This window comes from Erpetoichthys calabaricus, chromosome 12 (genome assembly GCF_900747795.2).
Source record: "Erpetoichthys calabaricus chromosome 12, fErpCal1.3, whole genome shotgun sequence".
Taxonomy (NCBI): Eukaryota; Metazoa; Chordata; class Cladistia; order Polypteriformes; family Polypteridae; genus Erpetoichthys; species Erpetoichthys calabaricus.
In genome coordinates this window covers 108,734,001-108,752,159 of record NC_041405.2, presented here as the reverse complement: position 1 = coordinate 108,752,159, position 18,159 = coordinate 108,734,001, and the positions used below count along the sequence as shown (strand labels likewise).

General features: G+C 38.2%; 2 protein-coding genes across 9 annotated transcripts in view; one reads left to right on the top strand and one right to left on the bottom strand.

Annotated features, from left to right (window-relative positions):
* The window catches only part of sybl1 (synaptobrevin-like 1), a 307,369-nt gene that overhangs the window by 10,838 nt on the left and 278,372 nt on the right, over positions 1-18,159 (bottom strand). The window lies entirely within an intron of this gene.
* The window catches only part of LOC114662494 (mitochondrial fission factor), a 45,071-nt gene continuing 31,061 nt past the window's right edge, over positions 4,150-18,159 (top strand). For 2 of the 8 annotated variants that reach the window (XM_051935198.1, XM_051935195.1), the window contains exons 1-2: positions 4,155-4,272; positions 5,968-6,189. In XM_051935198.1, coding sequence (XP_051791158.1) covers positions 5,973-6,189 — 217 coding nt within the window. In that variant the 5' untranslated portion in view covers positions 4,155-4,272; positions 5,968-5,972. Of the gene's footprint in view, positions 4,273-5,935; positions 6,190-18,159 lie in introns of those variants that run through there. The other 6 variants (XM_051935197.1, XM_051935199.1, XM_051935196.1 and 3 more) reach the window with 5 other exon arrangements.

Genomic DNA, 18,159 nt, shown 5'->3' with positions numbered 1-18,159 from the left:
GTACCAGCAAGTTGTGTTGAAGTGTACCTGAGATGCATTTTCTAGTACTGCATCTTTTCATGGGAAGGTACTCTCTGTTAAAATTGTATCCTTCCTGAAAGTTTGTGTCTCCTAATATACAATATGTGCACTTAACTATTGTAGTGCATGTTGGTGTTTCCATGGATACTTTGTGGTGTGAGGAAAACAACCAATATACAAATACTGATGCAAATGTAAATGTAAATTCATAATACCAAAAGACTGCCCTTTTTGTTTTGTTATAATGTGCCTACAATCTAACATATATAATAGTTTACAGTACTTGTGGAAAATAAGGTTGTAACTAAAAATGTAAACAAAAAACGTTTTAAATTTCTTTTATATGGATACAGTTGGAATTGCATCCATTGTGTGGATAAATATTAACTGGCTCATTTAAGATTGATAACCACTTGTGAATAATTGTTTAAAGCAATGCCATGTGAGTTTGGCGTGCCAAGTGTGTGTTTGTTATCATATTATTTATGAATTGTGTTAATAACTGGGAGACCAATATATGAATGCTAACAAGATAAAGCATTATTATTAGTCTCTCCAATTCAGGCAATACAAAGTTGCCACAGAGATTAGCTGTTTATTTGGAAATTTCCCAAAACAAACATGTGGGTTTAGAAAAATTGCAACTGTGAACGAAAGCACATAATGTACTTTATAGAAACAATGGTTTTTATTGACAAATGAGACAGAAAAAAATAACTACTAAGCTAACACTACTTTCTTCTGCTTAATTTTTAGAAAAAGGCTACCTACAACCAAGTTGTAACCTTCTTTCAAACCTGTGCTGTAAAGAATACAGTTGCAGCAACAGTTTGTAACTTAGATTTCTATTTGTTTTCTACCAACTCTGAATATTAAGAGACTTTATTTTTACAGTGTTGACATCTTGTGGTTTCTTAGATGTACAGCAAAACTATGTTTTTTGAAGATTTTTTTAGACACCACATTTTAATTGAGAAAATTGTTGAGAACAGTACAATTTCGATTTATTAATGACTTTATTTACAAAGGTATAAAGATGGGCTAGTTATGGAGACTAAATGAAGAAAATCTTAATGTTGATTTACCCTGTAAAATACACTTGCTTGCCGAGAGCTCCAAAAGAGAACTATTAACCATTAAGGAATTATTAACCATGCTTTGCAATGACTGAAACATTTTACCATCTACCTGAACTGTACTTCAGGAGAAACTAAAATGGACAATATTCCAAAAAAAAACCTCCTAGTGTTGTGGATTCAGAAGATTCCTTATGATGGACTCGCTGTGAATTAATTTAAAACATACAGTATACATAATCAATAATTGTGTATATATAATGATCTGTGTTCTTCATTGGCACTTTTTTATTTACTCTGAATGTGGGTTAATTTTGTGCATAAGACAAGTCATTTGGTATTCAGCACGATTAAAAGATTTTTTTCAGAATTTTTATAGCATTTATCACATTAATAACTTGAAAAGCTGAAATGAAAAGTATCACATCCTTCTTTCCTTAAAACTGTATCTAACAGGTGTAATAATATGTCTTTATTTCCCCCAGAAAAAAATCACTCAGTAATACTTAGGTTTAATGTAAACATTTGGTGTTTGTTATAATGTACACATTTTACTGGTCTTTATTCTAAATATTGTATTCCCTATAACAAGGCTTATCATAATAAATAAGCCTCTTACAAGGACAGCATTACATGGTAAGTAGTCATAAGAGCTTATCTTTAACAATATGCTAGGCAAATAAAAGGGGAGATTTGAAAACTGTGGTAGCATGTAGCATCTAGCTGGCACATAAAGCATTAAGAGCACTATTTTACAGTATCATTAAGAGCACTATTTTACATTATTTCTGGAAATAACCAATCTCAAAAAAGCAAGACAGTAAATTGCTTCTGTCTTGTTTTATCAGTAGACTATATGAGTACTGCAGTTTTTCTAATCTACTGGGAAGAAAAAAAAAAAAAATTCAGAATAAGTAGTTTGAACTTAAGAAAACTTTAGTCAGACAGACAATATATTTATAAACCATTTTCAAATGCTTTCAATAATGTATTCATTTCAGCTAGAAATGGCCTTTAAAAAAAAGTCATTACATAAGGGTTTTCAGTTAATTGTAATTGAATAAAACGTGAGAAATTTATCAAAGTGCTTACATAAGAATCAAGAACAATGTTATTTTTGATAGTACATGTTTACACACCAAGAGGGGTTATTACTTAATATGTTATGGTATTTTTTTTATCATAAATTTGACTGCACTCTCATTTTATCAAGAGGTAGTCATCTTGGTCGCATACAGGAATATATTTCATGGTCATGTACTACAGTTCTAAAAGCAGGGTCTTCTTGCAGCAACACACTGGCACAGTCTTTGTTCCATAGTTTAATTTCTGGCCTTTTATGTGGCATTTCCCGTGGTTTTCAAACATATTAAAGTATCCAAGTAAAAAGGTGATTTTTTTTCCCATGATAGACTGTTAAGACTGCTGTCGTCTCAAGGGATGATTACTGCCCTGTCCCGATACTGTCTGGATATGCTTGAGCTAAAATATGGGTACTGTAAACATATAGAAGTGAGTTTTTCATTGCAAATGAATTTACAAAAGCAAAGAACTCATCTGTCTGGAGTTATGGGGTCTTATAGAAAAAAAAACGTAACCATAATATATCTGTCCATATGTATCGTTCATTTTGGAGACTGTGCTGATGTTATGACATGTTCATTGCCATCACAGTTGTAACTTCACTATGATTTGAAAATGTTTCTGAAAAGATTACTTTAATAGTAAATACATATTTACTGCAAGCTATTAATAAGTGTATTATTAGGTAAAAGTTAACCAAAGTAATCTTACATTTATAATTACCAGAAAATAATGTACAAAAATGTTACTCCATTTTACCAAAATGTTAATAAAACAATTATTCTTGATCTTCAACTAAATTTGTTTTCAAACGGAAACATTACTAGAAACTTATTTAACAGCTAGAGGTTTACAACTTTAAGGGGGTTTGTGAGAAACTAGAGAGATGCACAGCCTTCAACAAAATTAAGATTATATGCATGTATTTCAAACATTAAATAAGACAATAATGACTTTCCCCATAATGTTACAATAAAAACCATTTACTACTGTCACAGTCATTCTCAGATAGGCTCATATACCAAGAGGAAAGTCTATGCTTTCATCTGTTTATTATTACCAACAGTAATTAGTTAACTAATGAAATATAGATAGCAGAGTCCAAAAGTACAAAAATAAACACTGTAAAGTCAAATGTTTGATAGGCACAATACAGGATGATCAAAAAGGCGATGCACTGGCCTGACGACTGATTTTTCACAAGCTTTAATAAGAATGCCTACTCTACTGACGTATCAAATTTAAACACTACCTGAATTAACAAACGCGGAGTACATTGTATCCAATGATGATATAAGAAACCTTTTTTTCCAGCTTGCGTGAATTTTTATTTCTCTACAATCCGGGACTCAATATGGACGCCAACGTGAAATCACGTTAAAACTCCTTTCAAATTTTACAACCGTCCAGGTTCATTATTCAGTTGCCAGTGCTACTCACTTAATCAACTCGGTGCATTCCTGATTATGTCTATTGACTATGGTCATTGTCTTCACTCTTGCGTATTACGCAAAATAAAATATCATAAAGTGAAGCACTTTAACTGTACATTGTTGATTAAAATATGACTAAAGACGTAATTCGGGACGATTATATGCGGATGTAATCCAGGTACAAAACGCACGACAATCCTTGGTTTAATATGGTCCCTTGGATATAGTCACCATGAGACTTTATGGTCTTCAGGTAAATACTTCTAAGAACGTAAAATGATAACATACAGGCCTATGTATCGCATTCAAGCTGCTTCGTTCCATAGTATAATACCCGCGTCAGTCTCTTTCCGCTGTCGTCTGTTATGATTAAATTATAATGATGTTAATACCATATCTCAGACTTACGGCGCACTAACTTGATATTTATTCGAATTTAATTTTTTTTTGTCTTTCTAGTATACAGTACATTTCTCTTGACTCTTTGGGTGGCAATTCACTTGACCGCGTTGCCCCTTGGATCATGGGCGGGTCCTCTAACACGAATAGCCAATCGAAAAGGTCAGTATTACTCGCGATTGGCTAGTGGTGACGAAGGTCTAGGCGTTTACTGCTACGACGTCACTAGCTGACTTGGAAGAAAGCTTTTTATTATGCAGGTTAGTTAGACTCGTGACGTTGTTTGAATTTTGTACTGATTGGTATATTTAAATAGTTCATATAAAAAAATCACATTTCTCCGGTTGTTAATTTAAAATACACGATATCGATTTGACCTGTTAAAATAGTTTGTTTTTTAAATTATAAAGTTAACGTTAAGTGGAGGTACGCATGCACTTTGCAACGAAAACGTCAACGAGTAGTCTCTCGCTTTATCCCAACGCTATTTTCTTAAATCATTTCCAAATAACTTTTAAAAGAAGCTGGTAAAATGGGTGCCTCCGATTGCTTATTTCAGCCGAGGGTTTTTCACGTAATGTCTGCCATTGAGGATACAAAATATCGGTGCCCACCAATATTTAACCCAGTTTATGCCCCGTCTCAAAAGTTCATTGTATTTGTGGTGTGTACAGAGCGAGTCGTTAAAGTTGGTATCATTTTGTTTTATATTGTGGTGTTTAAAGTAAAAGATTGCACATTGCAATGGTGGGAGTGTGGTTAACAGCTGCCAAAAATACGGCTTTTCAAAAATATTCTTACGTAACTAAGAAAAGCAAGATATATGTGCTTTGACGTTATCAAAATTACATGTACGCCTATATTTTGTGTCAGCTGTTTCCAAATGGTAACCTTGTATTGTCATCCAAAGCCAGGACGAGGGTTTACAGCTACAGTATCGCTGTATCGTGGTGTGGACTGTGGGCGAGAGATGACACTGGCATGAATAGGTTTGCATGGCAGTGCATATAAAGACCTTTTAGTGACGAAAAAAGTACAGATCTCGTGTTTCCTCAGGAGTGTTGGAAGCTTTGAGTCTAAACGTTAATTGGCCACCGCCGAAATGCACTGTAATACAAAAAACAGTTTAAAACTTTACAACCAAGTATTCACGTACTATTGGTTAGTGTATAATGTAGTAGAAATTCATATTGTTGGCAAATGCCATTAATATAAAAGCCTTCACTAGCTTCAATTTTCAGAGCCAATTTAACCCATATCACCAGCACTCGCCTGTCTGTCTCCCCAGCAGTATGTTAAGTATGCGTGCTCAGCACTAAGGTGTATTCTCCTAACATTTTCACAGGAAAAGTGAATGTTTTTATGTTTGTTGTTTAATTTTAAATAGATCCAAGGATCACCTTATTCCAGTGCCTCTAGTCCTGGATCTTGATAGCTGCCATTGTTTGCAGGTTTCAGCTCCAACCAATTTCTTAATCTGATGTCAGTAATTGTTATTATTTGATTTTTTTGCTTAATCATACAGTTTCCCTGGCTACATTCTCTGAAATTAATAATGATAAATTTGAGGTATAATTTGTTAATCCTCAAGGGGAAATTGTCTTTTCATGTGACCTTTGTGGTTGAGAGCATGGGATCAGCCATTGTACAGCACCCCTGGAATAATTTTCAGATTAAGAATCTGGAGTAGGATGTCTTCCAAAAGTAACAGGATTTGAACCGGCAACCTTCTGGATATGAGCGCCGATCCTTAGCCACATTGCCACCACTTCATCCTTTGTAATGTCCCATTAAAATTCAGAAAGCAAATGGTGATTTGCATTGGTGATGTGCAAGTGGTTTTGGATAGAGGCATCAGCTTTATAAATAAAGGTGTAAATAACTGACTGAATAACTGTTTTTTGATGTGCAAACACTGATCATACAGTGTAATTAGTTGGATTTTTCTCTTGCAGTTGCCATGGCAGGTTCTGTACACTTGATGGATACAGAGGATCCTGCACAAGGCAGTAGACTGAGGTGTGATCTGGGGTACACTGAAGCAATAAATAAACAAATGAGAGTCCCAGATAAACTTAAAGTGGCAGAGGTACCTTCAGATGATGCAATTGAAGAGCAAGAGGATTCTTCATCATTGTCATTTAGCATGCATATACCTGACCGGCTGTCTGTGGCAGGTAGGTACATCAAAAATAACATGCATTTAAGAGTAGCCACTTATTGCAAATTATTTAATTTATTAAATGATAGTCAAACAAAACTCAGGAGCCAATTTACTGCATAAGCAAAATGATTTATAACTAGTTGTCATTAAACTTAAAAATCTTTTGATATCCCGAAAATATGAAAAGATGGAAATTTTTCACAAAAGTTACTCTGTATGGGAATTTATCCCAAGACATGCAGCATGCCACTCTGCTGCTTCATGTATATCATTAAGTCGTGTATACATTCAAAAAACCAAAGGTACAGTCCTATGAAAATATTTGAGAGCCCCTCTCAGCCTGCATAATAATTTACTGTGCTTTCAACAAAAAACATAACAGTGGTATGTCTTTCATTTTCTAGGAACATCTGAGTACTGGGGTGTTTTCCGAATAAAGATTTTTAGTGAAGCAGTATTTAGTTGTATGAAATTAAATCAAATGTGAAAAAGTGGCTGTGCAAAAATGTGTGTCCCCTTGTAATGTTGCTGATTTGAATGCATGTAACTGCTCAATACTGATTACTTGCAACACCAAATTGGTTGGATTAGCTCGTTAAGCCTTGAACTTCATAGACACAGGTGTCCAATCATGAGAAAAGGTATTTAAAGTGGTCAATTGCAAGTTGTGCTTCCCTTTGACTCACCTCTGAAGAGTGACAGCATGGGATCCTCAAAGCAACTCTCACAAGATCTGAAAACAAAGATTGTTCAGTATCATGGTTTAGGGGAAGGCTACAAAAAGCTATCTCAGAGGTTTAACTCTTTGAGGGCTGAATATTTTTTCCAAAAAGCAATGGTTTCACTCAGAAGTCAACATAAAACGTCTGTTGCTGCATGCTGTGGCTGTCAGTTGGCCAAGAATGTGTGGCTTACTTGCTGCCAGGCTGTCTTTGTGTGGCTGGGATACGGTCACAGTGCATTACAATCTGGTTTCTACCTCTTACTAGGGGGCTCCGCCCCCTGCTCGCTTCGCTCGCCAACCCCTGGTGTTGGGAATGACAAAGAACGTGATGTATGAATGAGATATAGAATAGTGTGACGGTGTAGATGATGCAAATAGAAAGCAAACAAAAAAGTGTGTGGCACAGTGTAAAGGTTTATTTGAAAATTTCTTTGTACACGCCGTTTAAGTGTAAAAGGTAATTCCAGCTCAGAACTTGTAAGGTCATTTAAGATGGTTATTGTTGTGATCAGAGTCAAGTTTGTCAGAGCTTAGAAAGAGTTGTGTCTTTCCAGGAAGTAATGGAATGACTTGGGTATTTATGTTTTCCACATTAATATTTTTTGGACATAATATAGTGCATTGTGTTAAAAGGGGCATTTGGTCTAATGAGATTGCTGTTCCAAATCTCTCTGTAACTAAGTCGTCGCAGATAAAGGCTTGAGGAATTGTAATAATATGTGGCTGAAGTCCATCTGTATTCGTGAGTGTACCATCTCTCAGTTGTAATAAGCAATTGTTATGATCTGGTTCTGGACATCGTATCTTTTTTACTAACTGTATCTTTTGAAAGCAATGCCAATTGTCTGCGTATTTTAAGGTGCACTGAACAATAGCTGAGTGCATGGTATCTGGAAGAATAGCTAATCACTGTCTAAAATCTCCTCCTCATAAAAGTACCTTTCCTCCAAATCGAATATTATTATTCATAAACGTTTGTTCATGCCATTGAACATTCATCAATAAACATTTTTTCAAGACGGATGTGACGTGCAGTGCCACTGTTAATGTTCATAGTGGATTCCGATTTGTAGGATCTAATGTAGTTGATAAAGATTTCACTTTCAGGTACATCGTCAGTTATAAGCTTCTGTAGATATTCAGTATATGAATGTAAAGAAGGCAGTCTAATTTGACCCTTTTGACAACAACGTGTAAATGTATAACTTGTATTGCCAGTTGTTTCTTCAGGGAAGTGAACTGAATGACAATGATTGCAAATGACATTCATTAATCCGAATGAATTTTCCTGGTGTATGTTTTGCTTGTGCCGTTTGAGAGGCGCGTTGTTGCATGTGTAGTATTTGGGACGTGTTGTTTTGGAGCTGTAATCGATTTGCCTGTGCTGTGTGAGAAGCCCGTTGTAGCCTTCGCTGCCATCAACGTATGTCTGAGACGGGAGGTGTTTCGTTTTGAATCCGTGCCTGTTGCGTTGCAGCACTTTGATTGATAGTTTGCGTCATGTGGATCTAGGATGTAGATTTGTGCATATTAAATGAACTATTGTAGGATCTAATGCAGTTCATAAAGGTTTTACTTTTAGGTACATCGTTAGTTAGAAGCTTTAGTTGAGCTTTGCGTTTTTGGAGTCGAGTCATTTTTTCTTTTAGAAATATGGATAAGTAATAAGGAGTATTGCGCTCACTGTTAATATGGAGCCTTTTCTGCGGTTGAACGTTTAATAGTGCCTTATTGTAATGAGATCCACCTATGCTGCATAGCCGTCTATTTTGTTGTTTCCTTCGTGTTCGTGTGTTTGTTCCTGTTATCCTTTCCTTTTCGTTTTGTACCCATGACCGTGTATTCATGACTTGTTTCTTTCTCAGCATGCGAAATATGGATAAGTAATAAGGAGGATCGCAGTCACTGTTAATATGTTTCCTTTTCTGCAGTTGAACGGTTAATAGTGCTTTATTGTAAGGAGATACACCAATGCTGACACCTATGCTGTCTAGTGTGAAGGTGTTGATGTTCACTTTAGAATATGTGGCTTTGGGTGTCACTTCTTATGGATGTGTGTGTGTGTGTGTGGGGGGGGGGGGGGGTCGGTTGAGGATTGTTGTCGCGCGAGCGTCTTCTTTCTTTTTGTGTTCCTGTGTCTTGTTGAATCCCCCTGTTTGTGTGTGTCCCGTCCCTTGCTTGTAGGGTCTGTGGGGTGGTTTTGTGTTCTTTTTTTGTGTTCCATGGGCTTGTTGAATCCCCCTCTTGGTGTGTGTCCCGTCCGGTGCCTGTAGGGGGGGGGGGTGCCTTGCTGTTGTGCGCGAGCCTCTTTTTTTTTTTTTTTGGGTCTAGTTTTGTGTGCAATGTGTTTCGTGCTTTGCCTGCGTTTCCTCATTTCTCCATTTTTCCTGTGCTCACTCCTTTTTTCTGTGGTCTTGTCCGCCTCTCGCCCTCTTTTGTCCGCCTTTCTCGGCTCCTCAGCCGACTCTCGCGGACTCTTTTTGCGCCTGCGCAGTACGTCTTTTTGCAGCTACGGCCCATTGCCGGATGTGCCTGCGTGGGGGTGGGTCGGTTGAGGATTATTGTCGCGCGAGCGTCTTCTTTCTTTTTGTGTTCCTGTGTCTTGTTGAATCCCCCTGTTTGTGTGTGTCCCGTCCCTTGCTTGTAGGGTCTGTGAGGTGGTTTTGTGTTCTTTTTTTTGTGTTCCATGGGCTTGTTGAATCCCCCTCTTGGTGTGTGTCCCGTCCGGTGCCTGTAGGGGGGGGGGGTGCCTTGCTGTTGTGCGCGAGCCTCTTTTTTTTTTTTTTTGGGTCTAGTTTCGTGTGCAATGTGTTTCGTGCTTTGCCTGCGTTTCCTCATTTCTCCATTTTTCCTGTGCGCACTCCTTTTTTCTGTGGTCTTGTCCGCCTCTCGCCCTCTTTAGTCCGCCTTTCTCGGATCCTCAGCCGACTCTCGCGGACTCTTTTTGCGCCTGCGCAGTACGTCTTTTTGCAGCTACGGCCCATTGCCGGATGTGCCTGCGTCCATCATCCGGTTTAGCATTCTCGGTTAGTAATATGGATCATTGTTAAGTGGCTGTCCTCCCTGGTGAACATTGTCAGTACCACGACTAGCTGGGGACCAATCAGCTGAAGCTGGAACCTCACATTCATCTTTGATCGCTTGTATCAAAAACTTGAGTACGACAAGTCCTAGTCTTGTTCAGAGATAATAGGCAATAACGTCGTCCACAGAGTATTTTGCTTTACACATTCGCTTTTATCTCTCACCAGATGTTAGTGCCATTTTTGCCATTGTGTGCGCCTTGCTACTCACGAGAGTGCAGGGAATCCCGGACAAACCAATGAATCTAACTTTCCTTCTAGCAACGAGAGTCCAACTAAAATGTAATGGTGGATTTTGTCACAGTTTACAGTTGATTACCATTGTCAACTTTTGACAAAAGTCAACATCGGCCCTGAAAGAGTTAAACTGTCAGTTTCAACTGTAAGGAATGTAATCAGGAAATGGAAGGCCACAGGCACAGTTGCTATTAAACCCAGGTCTGGCAGGCCAAGAAAAATACAGGAGCGGCACATGCACAGGATTGTGAGAATGGTTACAGATAACCCACAGATCACCTCCAAAGACCAGCAAGAACATTATGCTGTAGATGGTGTATCTGTACATCTTTCTACAATTCAGCGCAATTTGCACAAAGAACATCTGTATGGCAGGGTGATGAGAAAGAAGCACTTTCTGCACTCACGCCACAAACAGAGTCGCTTGTATGCAAATGCTCATTTAGACTAGCCAGATTCATTTTGGAACAAAGTGCTTTGGACTGATGAGACAAAAATTGAGTTTTTTGGTCATAACAAAAAGCGCTTTGCATGGCAGAAGAAGACCACTGCATTCCAAGAAAAACACCTGCTACCCTACTGTCAAATTTGGTGGAGGTTCCATCATGCTGTGGGGCTGTGTGGCTAGTTCAGGGACTGGGGCCCTTGTTAAAGTTGAGGGTCTGATGAATTCAACCCAATATCAACAAATTCTTCAGGATAATGTTCAGGCATCAGTCACAAAGTTGAAGTTACGCAGGGGTTGGATATCCAACCAGGCAATGACCCAAAACACAGTTCGAAATCTACAAAGGCATTAATACAGAGGGAGAGTACAATGTTCTGGAATGGCCGTCACAGTCCCCTGACTTGAATATCATCGAAAATGTATGGGATGATTTGAAGCAGGCTGTCCATGCTTGGCAGCCATCAAATTTAACTGAACTGGAGAGGTTTTGTATGGAAGAATGGTCAAAAATGCCTCCACCCAGAATCCAGACACTCATTAAAGGCTATAGGAGGCGTCTAGAGGCTGTTCTATTTGTTGCTACGTTGAAAGCTCAGCAAATGATAAACAAAAATCCAAAGAATTAAGAGGGGTTCCCAAACTTTTTCATTTGACTGTAGATGAGACTGTAATGTGCAGGCTAGAGTTACAGGCTTATTTTTTCAGGGACATTGGATCAAGCCTTGTGCCCATTGTTGGCTGGGATTGGCTCCAGCAGACTACCGTGACCCTGTGTTAGGATGTAGTGGCTTGGACAGTGACTGACATTGGATCAATTAATTGGTCATTATTTGTTATGAGTTTGCAAATTCTTCCTATATCGCTATAGAAACTCTCCAGCATCACAAAAATATGGATGTGTCTAAATTGATGTTACTTGAGTATGATTTGGGATAGCCTGGCATACTATACATAGCTGTCTCTTGACTTGCTGTTCATGCAGCTCAAATACACTGTGACTCCCTGTTGGTTCTGAATGTTAAAAATGGGTTTGGAAACTACATGGCCAGAAAGCCAAACTACAGATCCACATATAGTAGTTCATAGTTTAAATAAATCAGAAACCTAATATAAGTGAGATGCAGTAGTTTAAAAAAATAGGACAATTTATCTAAAGAAGAATATCAAAGCATAGTGTGTGTGTAAGTATTTTAATTGTCAGGATGATATTTACCCATATCTATTTTTATTTTTCATTTTGTTTTTCCCAAATCCAATGTTTTGATATTCCCAAGTCCTATAATGTCCCGAGTGCTCATCCAGTTGTCAGGTGATATGGAAATGATAGACTGTTCCTGTATTGTTGGCCAGAGAAATATGTGTAAGCACATAGCTGTGTTGCTATTATGCTATTTTTTGATTATGCTGTTTATAGTCAGGTTCATTAAGTATTTGGACAGTGACACAATTTTCATAATTTTGGCTTTGTTCGCAACCACAATGGATTTGAAATACAGCACTCATTATGTGATTGAAGTGTAGACTTTCAGCTTTAATTTCCGTTTAGGAATGACAGCCATTTTTCCTCATAGCCTCCCCATTAACAGGGGTTCAAAAGTATATGGACATTTGACTGACAAGCTTCTCCATAGCCAGGTGGGAGCAGTTCCCACATTATTTCACTAACTATTAAGCACATAAAAGGTCTGGAATTGATTCCAACTATGGAATTTGCATTTGGAATCTGTCATTGTGAACTGTCAATATGAAGCCCATGGAAGTAAAAACAGGCCATCTTTGGGCAGAGAAAACAAAACATCCCTTTAGAGATACAGCATAAATACGAGAAGTGGTCAAAACAACCATTTTGTACATTCTTTTAAAGAAAGGACATACTGATGACAGAATGTCTGGAAAACCACAGAAAACAGCAGTGCTGGATGATTGAAGAATTCTGTCCTTGGTGAAGAAGAACCCCTTCACAACATTTAGCCAAACCAAGAACACTCTCCAGGAGGTAGACCTATCATTGTCCAAGTCTAAAATCAAGAGAAGACTTCATGAAAGTAAAGACAGAAGGTTTACCACAAGGTGCAAACCACTGGTAAACCTCAAGCATAGGAAGGAACGATTAGACTTTGGCAGAAAACATTTTTTAAAGTCTTTCCAGTTCTGAAAAAAAATTCTTTGGACAAAGGAAACTATGATCAATATATACCAGAATGTTGGATAGGGAAGAGTATGGAGAAGAGAAGAAATTGCTTATTATCCAATGAGTACCACATTGTCTGTGAAACATGGTGGAGGCAGTTTTTATGGCATGATCATGCATGGCCACTAATGGAAGTCAGTCACTAAGAAGGAGGGAAGACTTTATTGTCATTGTACCAATACAATGAAATTATAAAGGCTATAACTATAAACAGTGCCAGTGCTTCAAACAACGATGAACAAATAATATAAAAACACACATCCTATGACAAATAAATACCATACATAAACAAATAATAGACAGGAAGTTATTATTCACTATAGTAATCATCATACGTATTGGGAAAACAAAAAAGTGTTTATTGATGATATGACTCCTGGCAGAAGTAGCAGGATGAATTCTTAAGTGTATAAGTGTATACTGTCTGCTTCCAAAACTGATACGATGTCGCTTCACAGTACAGATGGACAGTGAGCCAAAACATACTGTGAAAGCAAACCAAGTGCTTTTTAAGACAAAGAAGTGGAATATTCTTCATTGGCCAAGTCAATCAGCTGACCTCAACCCAATTAGAGAAACCATTTAACTTGCTGAAGACTTCCTGATGGCAGGAGGTCTAATGAACAAGCAACAACTGAAGATAGCTGCAGTAAAGGCCTGGCAAACTATCACTAGGGTGAAAACCAAGCACTTTTAGATCACCATGGATTACAGACTTCAGGCAGTCGTTCACTCTAAAGGATTTTCAACCAAATATTGAAAATGAGCATTATATTTAGGATTATGTTAGTTTGTCCAAATGCTTTTGATCTCCTGAAAACAGAGGGATCATGTATAAAAATATTTGTCTTCTCTAAACAGCTCATACAATATTTTTGTTAAACCCCTTGAATTATATCTGAAAGTCTATACTTCAATCACATCTTGATTGTTCACCACCACAATGGATTTGAAACAAAAACAGAGCCAAAATTATGAAAATTATGTCACTGTCCAAATTCTCATGGACATGACTGTATTTTTCTACTTATCTTACACAAAGTATATACATATGCCATCATCTATATGCTACACCGATCCCTCTCCCACTTGGACAGAGACAGTGGTGCTGTAAGAATTATGTTTCTAGACTTCTCTAGCACCTTCAACACCATCCAACCTCTGCTCCTTAGGGACAAGCTGACAGAGATGGGAGTAGATTCATACCTGGTGGCATGGATTGTGGACTATCATACAGACAGACCTCAGTATGTGCGTCTCGGGAACTGCAGGTCTGACATTGTGGTCAGCAGCACAGGAGCGCCGCAGGGGACTGTACTTTCCTGTTCAGCCTATATACATCGGACTTCCAATACAACTCGGGAGTCCTGCCACGTGCAAAATTTCGCTGACAACACTGCTATCGTGGGCTGCATCAGGAGTGGCAGTAGGAGGAGTATAGGAACCTAATCAAGGACTTTGTTAAATGGTGCGACTCAAACCACCTATACCTGAACACCAGCAAAACCAAGGAGCTGGTGGTGGATTTTAGGAGACCCAGGCCCCTCCTGGACCCCGTGATCATCAGAGGTGACTGTGTGCAGATGGTACAGACCTATAAATACCTGGGAGTGCAGTTGGATGATAAATTGGACAGGACTGCCAATACTGATGCTCTGTGCAAGAGAGGACAGAGCCGACTATACTTCCTTAGAAGGCTGGCGTCCTTCAACATCTGAAATAAGATGTGTGGGGAACAGCCCGGACACAGACAGGTAGACATGTTGATTCACCACACACGTTTATTTACACTAATATTTACAACAGTAGTGAGCACACTACCCAGTGCCGCAGCACCAATCACCCCTTCAGTCCTGGCCACAACACAATGCCTTCTCTCAGTCTCTGGTCCGCCTCCACTCCTCTCCACCAAGCTTCGTCCACTTCCACCCAACTCTTGCCCATGACTGGAGGGAGGCGGCCCCCTTTTATTCACCCCGGAAGGGCTCCAGCTGCATCCTGAGGGCTTGTAGCCACATCCTTGTGTGGTGGAAGCTCCAGCGGTGAAACCGGAAGCCCTCCGGGTGTCCCCAATACTCTTCCCCCCAGCACTTCCCGGTGTAGCGGAAGTACTGAGGTCCAACACTCCCAAGGCATTGGGGCGCCCCCTGCAACCAGGGAGGATGCCCCCTCGTGTTCCGGAGGATCCACAAGCCCTCCTCCGTTCCTCCTGGGCGTCCCGGCCGGGCATGAACGCCCGCCGGGCACCACAGATGCTGCAGATGTTCTATCAGACGGTTGTGGCGAGTGCCCTCTTTTATGCAGTGGTGTGCTGGGAAGGCAGCATAAAGAAGAAGGACACCTCACACCTGGACAAACTGGTGAGGAAGGCAGACTGTATTGTAGGCATGGAGCTGGACAGTTTGACATCTGTGGCAGAGCGACGGGCGCTCAGCAGGCTCCTGTCAATCATGGAGAATCCACTGCATCCACTGAACAATATCATCTCCAGACAGAGGAGCAGCTTCATTGACAGACTGCTGTCAATGTCCTGCTCCACTGACAGACTGAGGAGATCGTTCCTCCCCCACACTATGCGACTCTTCGATTCCACCTGGGCGGGTAAACGTTAACATTATACAAAGTTATTGTCTGTTTTTACCTGCATTTTTATCACTCTTTAATTTAATATTGTTTTTTATCAGTATGCTGCTGCTGGAGTATGTGAATTTCCTCTTGGGATTAATAAAGTATCTATCTATCTATCTATCTATCTATCTATCTATCTATCTATCTATCTATCTATCTATCTATCTATCTATCTATCTATCTATCTATCTATCTATCTATCTATCTATCTATCTATCTATCTATCTATCTATCTATCTATCTATCTATCTATCTATCTATCTATCTATCTATCTATCTATCTATCTATCTATCTATCTATCTATCTATCTATCTATCTATCTATCAGAACGAGTTGTGGCTGTGTTTGACAATGGTCATCCAAAATGTAACATTTTAACAGAACTCCTGAAAGAATTTTGTGCGATGTTTGAAGCACTAGAAAAGGGCAGCAGCACAAAGAAAAATATTACACTAAAACAGGAATATAGATGATTCAATAACTCATTTTACACATAATGCCGTCTTTGATAGAAACAGTGGTGAATTCACTAAATAATGTTGTTTTAATTTTTTTAGAGATTGATTAGCATGTTCGTGGTTTGATTTATATATTAAATAATCTTATTTTTAGGATATGTTCAATAACGAAGTGGTTCTTGAACTATTTCTGTATCGTTTCTTGTATTAACTTGGGACTTGAGCTTCTTCACATAAGGTCGATTATATATTCTTTATAGACTTAAAAGTACAGTCTTTGAAAACATGTTAAAAACAGCCTGGCACGTGGTATAATTAAGCCATTCTGCATTTAACTAGACATATGTATTTTTAGTAAGATTCTAAAAACAAAAACGTAAATCACTGTCATAAATGATTATTCTCCACATCTAATCTTATCTTTAGAAAATCAAATTAAATAGTCCACTATGTTAGCTTAACACATTTTAAAGTGGTTGCAGGTAAATTAGAGAACATATTAACTGGAATCTGAAACTAATATAGAGCAGGAAAATTTATATTATGAATGAATGGATAATAATCATCCCTAGAAAATATAACAAGAAAGGAACAAGTAATATTAATGATTGTTTTAGAAAACAGTAAAGATAACACAGAAATGTAAATCATACATAGCAACAAGATTAACAACAATAAGCAAAGTATAATGTAAACAATTGTGTCGACAAGCACAAAAATTGAAAGAGACAAGGTAGAGCAACTTTTAAAAAATTACAGTTAGTGATAAAAATGATAGGTTTAAAAATATGCAATGTCAGTAATTAAAGTTTCAAAAATGAAAATGAAGAAAAATGATTAACTTAAGATAGATACAACTATATCCATAAAACCATCCTAGGGGTAATTATCAGTGCAAGAAAATTTGGACACCTTAAAACACTTTATAATAGATTCTTTTGGTTTTGACAATAAACAAACGGAGTTACTCTGTGTGTTAGTTTGCACTGTCATTCTGAATGGGACTGTTTAACTGTGGTAGAATCAAATACTACATTTGTCTAGTGTTTGTGAATTAATCATTTCCACAAAAAATCAACTGACCATTAAAACATTCACAGACATGTTGGACAGACATGTTCATAACAAAATAATTATTTTATTATGAAGTTTATTTATCTTTGTCTGTGAGCAGGTCATCTTACTTTTCAATATAGTATGATAAGAATACACAGGTGACATGAAAGGTTTGAGGCTGCCACCCATATAATATGCCGTGGCTGCAAATGGGTATTTTTTATAGAGTTGTGTTCGGTACAAAGTCCAAAACAGAACTGATTCATAGGTGCAAAGATGGCAGCTTTAAAGGCCGAGATCCGAAGTGACGTTATCATGGTCACCGGAACCGAAAGTGATGTCATCATGGGCGCCGTCACCTAGTGGGATTTCCATGAATGGTCTGCAGAGGATTGAGAAAGAAAGTCAGGGCACCTCGCCACCCACTGGTCAGGCTTGGAATTGGCACTATTCAGGCCCATTAGCTGCCTCCCATTTGCAAGTGTGTGACAATCGGAAAATATTTTTTTCTATTTAAATGTGAAATGGTAAAACACTGCACATTGTTTACTCCATTTATAAGTATATTTTATAAACTTTTCAATGAGAGCCAGAGCAATTAACATAATATGCATATGTTAAGGATATGGAATAAAAACAGAGTACAGTGAAACCTCGGGTCACGACTGTAATTCGTTCCAAAACTCTGGTCGTAACCCAATTTGGTTGTGACCCGAAGTAATTTCCCCCCATAGGATTGTATGTAAATACAATTAATCCATTCCAGACCATACAAACTGTATGTAAATATATTTTTTTAAAGATTTTTAAGCACAAAAATAGTTAATAATACCATAGAATGCACAGCGTAATAGTAAACTAAATGTAAAAACATTGAATAACACTGAGAAACCTTGAACAGAGAAAAGTAACATTGCAAGAATTCACGCTACGAACTGATCGCTGTAAACAGAAGTGAAGTGTAGGTTAAAATCCAATAGAAAAAAGTCTTCATGAAATACAACGAGCTTAAAACAATGCTCAAATCAGTCTTTTTAAAAACAAGCCCGGTGCATTCTTTTAACTACCTCTCTGCCTTATGCGGCCAGCCCTCTCTCTCTCTCTCTCTTTCTCTCGCGCACTCTCACTCGCTCGGTCGCTTTCTCGCTGCACAGGGA